The 12,493-nt window shown below is 41.3% G+C and overlaps 1 protein-coding gene across 1 annotated transcript; it reads left to right on the top strand.

Annotated features, from left to right (window-relative positions):
• Nucleotides 1–6,326: 6,326 nt before the first annotated feature.
• Nucleotides 6,327–6,782, top strand: T265_01477 (hypothetical protein; the record flags this gene model as incomplete). Its single annotated transcript, XM_009165518.1, has 2 exons — nucleotides 6,327–6,549; nucleotides 6,608–6,782. The coding sequence occupies 2 exons, from the start codon at nucleotides 6,359–6,361 to the stop codon at nucleotides 6,780–6,782; spliced, it is 366 nt and encodes a 121-aa protein (XP_009163782.1).
• Between the last annotated feature and the right edge of the window lie 5,711 nt (nucleotides 6,783–12,493).

The following is a 12,493-nucleotide window of genomic DNA, read 5'->3' as shown; positions in this document are numbered from 1 at the left end:
CTGTGAATTGAAAAAAAACGAGCAAGTGTATGCGGTTTTATCAAAAAACAAACTAGCGAGTTGATCAGGAGAGCTTATCTAGCTTGGTTGGAGGTCTCGAAGCTTGTTGAAACAACTTTTAAAAATGCTCACCTTTTTGGTCATGATCTGACGAGTTCTCGCTGATTTTTCCTACTTTTCAATGCATCACACGGCACAGAATAAGTAACTTGGAAAACTTCCGCCTATCTGTTCAATACCAGCCAGTCATTAGGTGTAACATATGAAAGTTCCTCTGTGTATATCGAACAGAAAACAAAGTAGAATTCAGATGAATTTATGTGAGTACACCTAACTTCAACTATAGCTACCCTAAGACGGAGTAATACAAAGCTTGTTGGAAACCGGTGAGAAACAATGCTTTTCATATGATTTTTAATGTTATTTTCAATGCAGCAAACGGCAATTTTAGCTTTAGGTACAATAGTCTATGATGAAGCATATCTCGTTGCCATCAGAAGTGTAATGCCGATTCGCCCTAGGGCAGTGTTCAACATATTCACCTAGTTTTTTGTTGACTGGACAGTTTAAGCTAGGTAGAATTTGCTTAACAGATGAGCAACACTGACAAGGAATGCTCTCAAACGTAAGTTCATATTCAAGGTGAGTTGCTGCGGATAAAATAACTTTGCACCTTTCATGAGGACTTGGTTCTTCCGAGGAGGAAAAACTGTTGAAAAGTTCACTTATTTATCTACAGGAGATCTACTTCCCTGCGGAGGGGTTTTACACTGGCCAATGCAGATTACAGCCAGCTGACGAACACGAGGTTCTGTCACATTTGTATACTTGAAACAACCTGAATTCGTTGTACAACTGGGGGACTCCGGGAGATGTTTGTTCTATTTGGAGAAAGTTCGTGTCTTCACCTTTCTATCAAACGATTATACGCATAATTAAACTGTGCGCTAAAATTTTTGGGGAGATTTCTTTTTGGAAACTTGTCGTGCAAGTTGCTCATTTCCTTTCGGCATTAAATTGGTCCCACCACGTACTACGTGCTTGATTCTCAAAAATGTGAACCAATCAGGAAACATTCAGTTTGTCTGTGTCACCCATGTGAAGCCTGACTCTGTATGGGAATAGCCATTGAAGAGAGCTCAGTCATTTGCCATGTGTCATGATTTGAGCGTCTGACTTCTGGACCAATCTGTTCACGTACCTGCCAAGCTTATCACAGTTGATGCTGTAGTCAACTCATCTGTGAAACAATATAGCCTGCCACAAAAGATGCGGTTTCTGTTTAAATGCTCCGGCAATACTCCCACTAAGAGAAACTTCATATTTTTCAGTCCGACATAGCTGTACTGGCAGCGTTTACGCCATCGTTGACAACTAGTCATTTGTACTCAACTTAGTGGAAAGGTGATTAATTTTAGCCTCCAGTCAGTTTCACTTGATAAATCAGAACACATAACCTCCATTCTTAATTGAAACTTTGATTTAGTTTCTTATGGCAAAAAACCATGCTTTTTTAACCCTGTTCAGATGTCTGATTTCATATAAATTTCTGACCGTACACAGCTCCGGTTCACCCGCACTAAAGCTTCTTTGTTCAGATTCTGTCCTAAGGACAGGGTTTCTCGGTCGAGTGTATGAAATTCACTGCTATTAGTTGATAGCATACGTTACTGCGCTGCAGATAACCGGGGGAATAAGCTCGCCCTCCAATCAAGCAGACAAATGGGGTTCCCATCGAACGACAGGTTGGAGTACACTTTTGTTGAAACAGCTCAATGCAACTCAACGAACAAATAAAGATTAAAAGGTAATATTATAACAAACACAACAGGATGGGTCATTTAGATACGATGAAATCTGATTTTTGTGAAAAATCGTTTTTCACTCACTCGCTGTTGGATGCAAGACACAGAGTAGAATAATCGATGACGCGGTCTAGTAACATGGTTACATGCAGATTAGACAGTCAATATGTCAGACCTCAGGTCACCGTGCATCTCGTTGGCACCGTTTTTGCACACCCTGTGAGTCAGTCAAAACGGTGTAGAAAGTCTCTGAATATTGATGGAATTCGTTTTCACGGTAATACCAGCATTTCGAAATACATGCTCTTCTGGGGTGAGGGATAAACTAGAATACAAGGTACACATTGACGAATTGCGAACATTTGGTCGGGGTAACTGGGGGTGAAAGTTTTCCTCAGTGAAGTAGATGCAGTGCAGCTAGTTTGGATAACAAAAAAACCTTCTTGACTAGGTTGTGCATCACTAACGGACTCCGACGGGAGCGCTTATATATTTCCAGAACAATTGCACAGTTATTTTGCCCACTTTGGGTTTATCTATGACTTAAAGCTGGGAGCGAAGCCAAAACTCTTGCATGGGTGTACTAGTGAGAATTTCAGCATGCACAGATGTGGTAAACGTGTAGCGTGCCTTGATGGGGTAGTCGTAATACTGTTGCCTCGCGTGCCAGATGTCGAAGGTTAACACTGCAAGCGAGCTCTAATGAGGCCATCGAAACAGTAGTAGGAATATTCAAAAGGCAATAATCTAAAGTTGAGATTCAGCCCGTTAAAACTTATCGACAGTCTCCTTAACGGCGTCCAGATTTTGAGACATGGTAGTTTTGCCACAGGTTTCCAAGAAGTAAGTATTTTTCTGAAATCCTTCCTCCTTAATGCGGGGTGTAGTTGAAACAAATGGTCGTGAAAGTCAATGCTTGTGACGTTTCAATAATGCGTTGCACAAGTGATCGCAGAATATTCTCCCGGCCAATCAAGCTGATCAATCTATATGCCTCCAAGGAAATTGGGAGAAATTGTTCTCAGGTGATAGATAGCTCTTTCCACCCTACTGAATACCAGTGGGATAAAGCATCTCTTGTTTGGAATCTAACATATTAATACGAAAAATGTGTTAGTGCGCAACCAGTCTTTGCTAAAACAAGTAAGAGTTGACACCTTTTAGTAACCAGTAAAATCAGATCCTGTGCTAAGGCCGTAATCTCAAAGCAAGGAATTGGTTAATTAGCCTGAACGCACGATCTGACAGGCAACGTGTAGTCTAATTCACTAACGGACGTTCAGTAATAATTGCGGCGAAACCGAATTCTACGAACTTCACCTGCGTTTGTTCAGTAGTCGCAATTGGGCAGTGAACAATATATTGAATTGGACTTGGGCAGAAAGTATAGATAGGTAGACCGTGGTTCTGTAGAAAATTAAAAGTAAATCGTGAGGAGAATTAAAGAAAGGCTTACGGCTAGATTGAACCTTGGGCAGTTAGCAACACAGGACGGCACACGAAGGCCAGTGTGCTATCGGACAAATTAAACGGGAAAAATGTTGTTCAGTTCAAAGTGGGACAAATTTTCAACAAGTCCAGAAATAAATGTAAACAAATCGTCTATAGAAAAATGGTCGAGGTAGAGTCGACTTTGTATAAAATAGATCGGTTCAGTCTTGAAACTTGAGCAGCCACTGAAAGAGTGATGAATTAGACTGAGGAATAGGGAAACGAATAATTACGTCACGTAATTAATATCCTGTTTTGTGGCCAACTACTAAGAACTCTGTCACGGTTTCATAAATGCTATGCATTTGGCATGTACACTTGCGAACAGGGACTCGATTATCGCACAACTGGAACACATCTGTTCAACAGTGACAAAAAGATGTGTAGTTACCAAGTGCACTGTATCATATTCTCCTAAATGCAGGCACCTTTCGGACACATAAAAATAATTTCTTTCAGATACAATCGTTTTTTTATCAGAGGGGAATCTTAGATCAGTGGTATTTTTCAAATGAATTACTGAAAGTTAGCTGTTTGTGAGCGTTTCACTACTAAAAACCACATTGCACCGAATTTCGGATGAAGCATCTCATCTTGATAAGAAAAGTGACTCGAAATAGGAAATCTGTATATTATTTCGCACAAGGGATTTTTGAAACTTTCAAATCAAGGCAATGTCAAACCAGAACAGTGCTTAAAAAGTTTCTCACTCAGTCAACAGTAGGTCACAAATTTAGTTGAGGGCAGGTAAACACGGTGGTGCAAAGATCGATTTATTTGCGCTTTCGTTAATAATGAACACCTGACACTTGCGTAAGTGTCGTTCTGTGCATACACAATTTACCGCGAGTCTTGAACTATATCCAACTAGAGCTGATTCAATACAAAAATCAATTCAGAACTTGTTTCACTTTTGCGCCCTTAACTTGGAAAGCTTCCAAGTGCTTTGGTACTCATCTAGCATATGGCAAACCATTGATGATAGACACATGAGCCGTTTTTGCTTGACACATCACGTGCTTTTATTTTGTCAGCATACTGCACGGATTGTTCTCCGACTTCCTTGATTGCTCCCGACGTTTCCACTTTGAACGCACGCGGTAAAACGTGCTGCTTCGAGGGTACGGTGTGGAAGTGATTAAGATTAGCTGCACGTTTGAGCGTAATCCGATAACTGAATATGTTTTGGCTTGTCTTCCATAAGTGCAGCTCGGCAGAGTTCATGGCCGAGCTACAGTTGGGTCCTGAAACCTCAGCAACACATAACTTTCGTCCCAGTTAGGACATCTCAGCTTGGTTTACCGGTAGCGTATACATGCCGTTTTGGATACTCACCTTAAGCTGTGAACCACATCACCAGTCAACCAGTCTGCAAGCCTGATGTGTCTTTATTAAACTCTTGATAGAGGAAAGGCATTATGTTGGTGAGCTTTCCAGGAGTGAAACACATCCTTACCGTAAACATCCAAGAAACTCAAAATCTATGCCGTGATATTTATTGGTTCCCTTGTAAGAGTCAGTTCACGGAGATAATCAGCCGACAGGTGATTGTCAGGATAAGTCGGTAACTAGTTAGTCAAATAATTACATCGATTACTGCATTTCTTATTCACTGACTGAGTGAAATGAGGACAAGGGTAAACAGAATTGTTGCTTATTTGGATGGTACCAAGCTGAAGGTACAACACGTTTTTGCTCGGTTCTTCGGTACTAATGAATCTCACGTGCAGGATTGCTTCACCTTATTTTTCATATGGTTAAAGATCTAGAAATGAGTCAACTCGCGCTACCAAGATCCCGTCAGTGCGATGATATGCCAACAACAGTTGTTGGATGCAACAAGGAACTAAGTAACCTGTATTAACTGTATTATTGTGGTCAGTTTTCGTCCTGGAATATAGACAGACTATTTTGGGGACCGCACAGTGTAAAGTCGAATTGGGTTGGGTTAGAACGAATCTAGTGTCAAAACGAGTTTTGTTTCAGATTAACATCGATCTTTTGGAAGTTTTATCAATTATATCCTGTTTTCAGAGAATGCAGAGCCCTTTTTGTCAAATCTGGAATGCGTCCACATAAATTGCGTTCCTGCATGGATCACCATGCTCAGAAGAAATATGGAAGGAAAACTTTGGTTTCGAGAAATACACTCATTTGCAAATCAATTTGGTTTTCACGGGAGACTCAATCGAATCTCTCGTTTATGATGTCCTCCAGCTGAATGTGCTGCACACATGCCACCTCATGTTTCAGTTGGCACGATATTCGAGTTATTGCAGTATGTTTTCATAAAGGAAACCACTCACAAGGTCGAAGAGTTTTCAGCAACCTTGTGAGTAGTTTCCTTTACAAGAACTCTGGTTTATTATGCCGCATCAGATGTCATTTTATCATTTCGGTGGTGCGGTCATGAAAATGTTTTCAGCAGAAATGATCTCTGTGGCGGTATCAGCTGTCGCCTAGTGCGGATTAGATGCAACTCAGCGTGGAGCTTATTCATACTCAAATACAGGTAACAATAGCTCAATAAACCATTAGTTTTCTCGAATTCATTGATCCGTTTTCGGATCAATGAATTGACGTTTCAAGCTAATTACTGGGACAGAAAATTGTGTGATTCAACACAAAAAACTTATAGAAAGGTCTGTTAACAAGTGAGTTTTTTATCGATCACTTGGCACAGAAGTGTCGGACTCTTGTTCCAACTATTGCTATGCTGAGTATCCAGTTTCGAATTCATCTACACAACTGAATTCATCGTGATAGGCTGACTGATACGATTAGGTTAGCGAGTGTAGACCGAATAGATTCACGAACCTTTACGCATAATGTGGCGCTAGCATAGGTGTGTACGTCTACCCATATGTGGTCGGATATTCTGAATGCCAGCTCAGTGTGCCAGCGCACGGAGACAAACCCTCAATGTAGCCATGGTTTTTCACACCAATCAAAGTGAGCTTGAGCCCGCACTGATCGATACACCAATCGCGTTGCCTAAATACTCGTTGATATGCATCTTCAGGACTCCGGGTTGATGCACAGTTAGCCTGACCAGTCGACAGATGGATGAACGCAAAGCCGTCATTAAAGTTTGTGAGTTGGATGAACGTGTAGCCGATGAGGCGATTCACGAGGCCGCTTACGCTCTGGACAAATATCAGGATTCCAAAGATGTTGCGGATCACTTGAAAAAGTATTTTGATAAAAAATACGAACGAACTTGGCACTGTATTATTGGGAATAACTTCGGAAGGTGAGTTTTAGGAGTGGTAAACCCATGAGTACATTAGGCACTAGTTTTTAGCTCTCAGTCAAATCCCCGTTGTGACTTACAAAACTTCTCTCGACTCTCTTCCAGCTCCATCACCCACGGTGAACGCGGACTCCTTCACTTTACACTGGACAACCGAACCTTTCTTCTATACAAATGGGGTTGATCATGCTGCCAGATTTTTTTTCAAGCCTAGCTCCGTATTATGCACCTAAAGAGGTTTCCGTGTATCGTATATATATACAAGAATACATTTTCCCGCTTTGACTGTCCCCTTTTACTTTATGTCTGACAGGTAGGTAACTTGTTGGTTCGCGAGACATTCTTCCATCTCGAACTTAGCTTACAGATAGTTTCCAAGCGGGAAAGTGGACCCGCCTTGTCTGTAACTCTCTAGATGGATCTAGGGAATCGTGGTTACCCGCTACTTAGGTTTAAAATTCACACTCGGCCTTCAAGCCACATGATGTATACCACATGATCGTCTCTTATTGGCTTAACCAGTGAATCGAGTTCGTCTGAAGTCTGACTGGTTTCTAACCACTTGGTGAAAAACTCTCGTTGAACTCCAATATCCTAAATGTATGGGTTTTCGATACTAAGAATAATTATTAACCAGTAGTCAGATTTCTAGAGAATTCAACGCCCCTTTAGAGACTTTGGAGTCATTTGGGTTGTAGCTAACGAACAAAAGCGCTTAAAATTTCGACAAACACCCCCATTCACGCACGAACTCGGGTTTGACAGGAGAATCAACTGAAAACCGCTAAATCTCTTTTTTCATGATTGGTAGGAACATTATGACTGCGCTTTCCTGATTAGTCCCAAGAAGGTGGTCGTGGACTGTCGAAGGGTCTTCAGCAACCTTATGAATAGTGGGTTGCGTCTGGGGGACAATGCTTAACAGCCATCCGCATGGCACAATTACTGAACTATCGACAATGCGCACGGAGAGGTGGTTTCTGTCTGATCTTATATAAAAGTAACAGGCTCTTCTGTTTTTAACCTGGTTGTATTGTCCAAACATACTAGCAAACTACACAGGTTGTAGAAAATATATCACTTTTTGGATAATACGTCAGGATTCCTAAAGTCGGCAAGCTGTTTGAACTTTGTTCACCTTCGACTTTCAACTTGGACTTTTTCAAAAAGTGGTCGTGCTAGAAATGGCAGTGAACAAAATTGTTGGAGATGAACTTCCATGGGGGGAGGCAGTTGGGAATTCTCCAATATGATCTAAACGAGACCTTTGTTCAAGGTTTTGTAGGACGAATGATCGTGAAAACTAAATAGTTCTTATTTCGAAGATCAAGCAACCAGAACGGATAGTTATTCTCCGCCTTTGTATTGTTGAAGGCAAGTGTTTGGGCCGCTGAAAAGGGGAAATCGGCATGTTTTTTCTCTGAAAACACAAAGAATTAGAGTGTTTCTCAGGCTCGTTCTGAACTTTGGTAGTTGAAACCGACCAAATTACTGAGAGCATAACACAATATCATAAAACTGAGAGTGGATGTTTTTAAAATTCCTCAGAATTTGTCAAAGTATGTGGCGGTCAAATTGTGGTGAAATAAAAAAGTTCAAAAGGACGGTAAACTCTGTTGCAATTTATACAACATATTAAATGACTACGTGTTCCTTGTCAGAAAAAAGTTCTGGTGCAAAACTATCCTGGTTCATAACCATCACCATAAATTTCAGCATATGATAGGTGAGACTTCAGTCCAAAGTAACTAACAACCCCCGCCTTTTGAACTCATCAATGGAAAAAATCTATTTTGTTCGTAAGATTACCAAAATGATCATCCTCATTTGCCCTAATCATTTTATGGAAAGATTTAAATGAGGAACGGCCGTTAATTGGCTTCGAATTTCGTAAACATAATTATTCAATCATAAATATGTTTCAGGCATAACCAACTCCGTGATGACACTATTTTATCGATCAGTATTGTGTGTGCATTTGTCAGGTTTGGAATGCAAACCTACGTGGTAGCCCGCCATGAAGTAATGCGAAGCACCTTTTAAATGCGCCACAAATCCACGACATTGGATTATTGATTTTCTGGCTTGATGGCGGCACTTATGTCTAACCCAGGCACACAACCAAGTCTCGATTAAAGTTGCTTTGTTGTGCTGTGCAGCATAAGTTTCTTAATGACTCGGAGAAATTCCGAATTCGGAATGTTTAGCTCTTGATACTTATCTTCTCATATACGTGAGCTTCATCTCGTGTTGCTTGCGAGTAAACAACGAAGGTGATAACATTAGGATAACTTTATGTTATGCGCTTTGAGGCAGGCAATGCAGAATGAAACGGGTCTCCTCATTAAAAGTAACCGAAGTAAGCTTCTTACAGAACAACAGAAATTTACAGTCACTGTAGTGCGACCAGACAGAGTTTCTAAAGAATAAAATAAAGCATATGACTGGTGTTATCACCTAGGATACGATGTGTTCTTATCTTCTTCTGGAGTGGTCATCCTCACGAGGAATTACTTTATTTTGGTTCCGCTTATCACGCATTACCCGCAAAGTCTTTCTCAAAAACACCACCTTACAGAAGAAATTGATTTCCTTCTGTTTCTGCAAAAAAATTTAGCTGTATACCCTCCCGTATTCGGAAGATAGGTTCTTTATCTTCAGAGCGCCAGGCCGGTATCTTAAAGTCAACTATTACTCAATCAAACGTACCTTTCCTAATGCAAATATATACCAGTTAATAATTTTAAACGATTAGTTCCAATGGAAACCTTCTTCTCTAAGAACTGTTTATTATTTGAAGTAATCCATCTGTTTCCCATTCTGTTGTAATTTTTTCGTGACTCGTTGATCCGAAAACGTGATTCCATATAATGTACAAAGTTTCTGCCACTTGTCAATTGCCGGCCATCCGACGGTTATCATAAAACCCAGGCCACTGTACATTGTGGGTCGATATATCCAAGCAAAGACGCTACAGACAAATAGCTGCTTAATACCACATCACGATAACCGGTTACACCCAGTAAGAATCAATGGGATGAGGGAAGAAATTTTTCGATATTAGCAAACCACTGGTTAGGCTTGACCTGGCAAGCAAATGTGCCCAATGGTGGTCTTCCGCGTTACACCAAAAGGTGCATTTTCCAATAATTCTGCATGTAAGCAAGTCGGTCTAGATTCCTATATTAGTTGAGGGCTTGTTAATTTGGAACACCTTGTCGTGTACAAGGATATTCGGGGACGAGGCACGACTATTCAGGTATTTTAGCTACCTATTTGATACCGGGCAGACTTGTGGCGCAGGCCAACTCAAAGCAGGCAAGACTGATTACTGGTTCTAACTTGTCTTTAATTTTGCAAAGTAGTACACCACCTGCATAATTAGTCCGTTAAAGTTCACTGAGCTACAAGTCATTGTTCCTCCATATCGTCAGGTAAGGTTCGGTAAAGTTTTGACAGTGCTGATGGGTTCACGCGTGTTTGTGTTCTTTTTGAGTGAGCAGTGCTTTGTTGTTCCACAATTGAATGGGTTATCGATGAGTTGCCGCTAGCGCAGGATCAGTAGTCAAGCCACGCTGTGGTTATTTGTCGGTGTACCTATTGACTAATTATGACTGCGTTGCAGTAGAACCCGCAGCTATTTTCACATTCTTTCGCTTCCCCATCATTTGTTACTACTTTTCTAGCTATCGCTAAATGGCTTGGATCGATTAAGAGCAAGCACTTTTTGTAGCCGAACTATACCAGTGAGGTATGCTGTTAAGTGGCCTCTGTTCGGCACAGCTGTTGCTTCTTCACAGAAATATTCTCCTTCTCGGCTTTTCAGCATAGATTGGCTTCACTTACAGGACGAAATCTCCACAAAAATCCCAAATCTCCTCACACTACCAACAATCGACAAGGAGCTCAGTGGAAGAATAAACTTCACCCGATGAGTAAAACTTCTATCCGAGAAGTTGTTGCTCGAGGAGACAGTCAATACGTGTGACCACGTGATGTGGATCCCGTGACTGAAGTATGAGCGGCGCTATATCCTGTCTAATTGCAAATCAGTCACACTGCCACTCGTGGCCGAACGGTTAAGTGTTGAAACTACTAGCCAGGAGGTCGCGAGTTCGAGACTCTTCGGAGTTTCGTGAGATGCGCACTGCTGATGATTCCCAATAAGGATGAAACAGCTGTACAGTGCTTCTCAGCCTTTCAGCATAGATTGGCTTCACTTACAGGACGAAATCTCCACAAAAATCTCGAGTCTCCTTATACTACGAACAATATAAAGCCATTTAATATCAATTACAGTTCAATTTAGGGTCAGTAATTGCACATCGAAGAGAGAAAAAGTCAAACTGTGATTCCAAACCAACAAGGTGAATGGATAGAGTCAACTCTGAAAGACTTACAGCATGCGATTAGCATAGTGGGATTGTAGTTTAAGGGCCTTGGTCACGTTTCCTACTAAGTTGTGCGTTAATTTTATCTACGGAAAAGTGGGGACGCGTCCTTGAATGCAGACCGAGAGAAGCACTTGTCGATAGCTATAACACGTCTCCAAGAAAAATCATTTGGTTGCGTGACAAGTGCTGTGCTTAGGCAATAGCGTGCACCAAGGGTTACGTACCCCCATGTGCTAGGCTTCGGAGAGGGCCAGAGGAAATTTCCCATTGAGAACATTGGAAAGTCGATGAAACGGCTGCATTGTGTCTCTCGGATTTGGGTATAGCTAGGCTTCACCTACGGAAGAGCAACTCAACTGAGAATTCCCAAATTTCTCTGAATTCATCAGGTTTCTCAGTGTGCAGTGACTTTCAAATCGAATTTGAGACTTATTTAGTTGTTTTCACACTAAATCTTGTGATTCGGAGTCATGTTTCAATGATCTCAGGGGATTGGATATCCTTTTGACAAAAAAAGGAACCCCTGCAAAAAATCATTCATTTGGTCGAGAAAAATTTGTCAATTTACGCAGCGTAAAGAACAAACTAGTTGTTGAAATCGCCTAATTCTAAGAATGACGGATAGCCTTGAGGTAGTTCAGTTTCATGGGGTGGTGACCCAACAGTTTAATTTCCGCCGCCCAAGTACCGGTCTCAATGTGGACGTTAAATAATTTGACCCCAGGCAGTTTTGCGTCTTTGAAGGTCTCAGGCAAATAGGTCCTCATATTTAATCGTGACAAATCAGATCAAAGTCTGCTGCAGGATTTGTTATTGTTGAAAAGTGATGTTTCCGATCTGCCAGAACTTTGTCAGGTTTTTCAAGCTTGTCACCTGAAATTGTGGACTTTCCATTCATTGATTTCTTTTAGTCCAGCAAGGAGTTACTGGTGACAACGACGATTAATCTACGACTGAAGCGTTACACTTCGCCTACTCCTCGATGCAATTTTGCGTCTTCCGTTGGTGTTTCCGAAGCTTGATTCGGGTGTTTCTTAGTTATTGTCTGGTCACTTGTTTCGTTTGGTCTTGGATCAAGGTGGACACCAGTGAGTCGTTCTTACCAAACCCAACTTGTATCGTCTCTTGCTACTTGGATTGTCTTCGTATTCTAGCCAGCTGCCCCTCAGGCGTACTTTGGAATTCGTTTTTCACTAGGATTTGAGTTACAGCCCCGCAGAAGTTCGGTGGTGTCCTTCCTTCAACCGGAATGCATTTTCTTCTGGTCCTGCACCCACCAGGTGCCTTTTTGGCACTTTCTGAATGCTACCTTTAAAAGTATGTTGAATATATTGGATACTGCGCCTACACTCACTAGAAACCATTAGGCAAAATTTGGGACATTTTGGTTTCTTCTTTGACAAATAGTGAAATGTTAATCGTCCTACTTTTCTCACATTGATTTTTTATCGAAAAGTACGAAGTGCCTCCCCCCGCAGGATCGTTGTTGTAGTAGGGATACTGGTTACTTTTTGTCGGAATGCGGCCTACTGGCATGATTTAAACTTACG

This window comes from Opisthorchis viverrini (genome assembly GCF_000715545.1).
Source record: "Opisthorchis viverrini unplaced genomic scaffold opera_v5_16, whole genome shotgun sequence".
NCBI lineage: Eukaryota > Metazoa > Platyhelminthes > Trematoda > Opisthorchiida > Opisthorchiidae > Opisthorchis > Opisthorchis viverrini.
The sequence above is the reverse complement of the archived record's forward strand: the minus strand, read 5'-3'. Positions and strand labels throughout refer to the sequence as shown.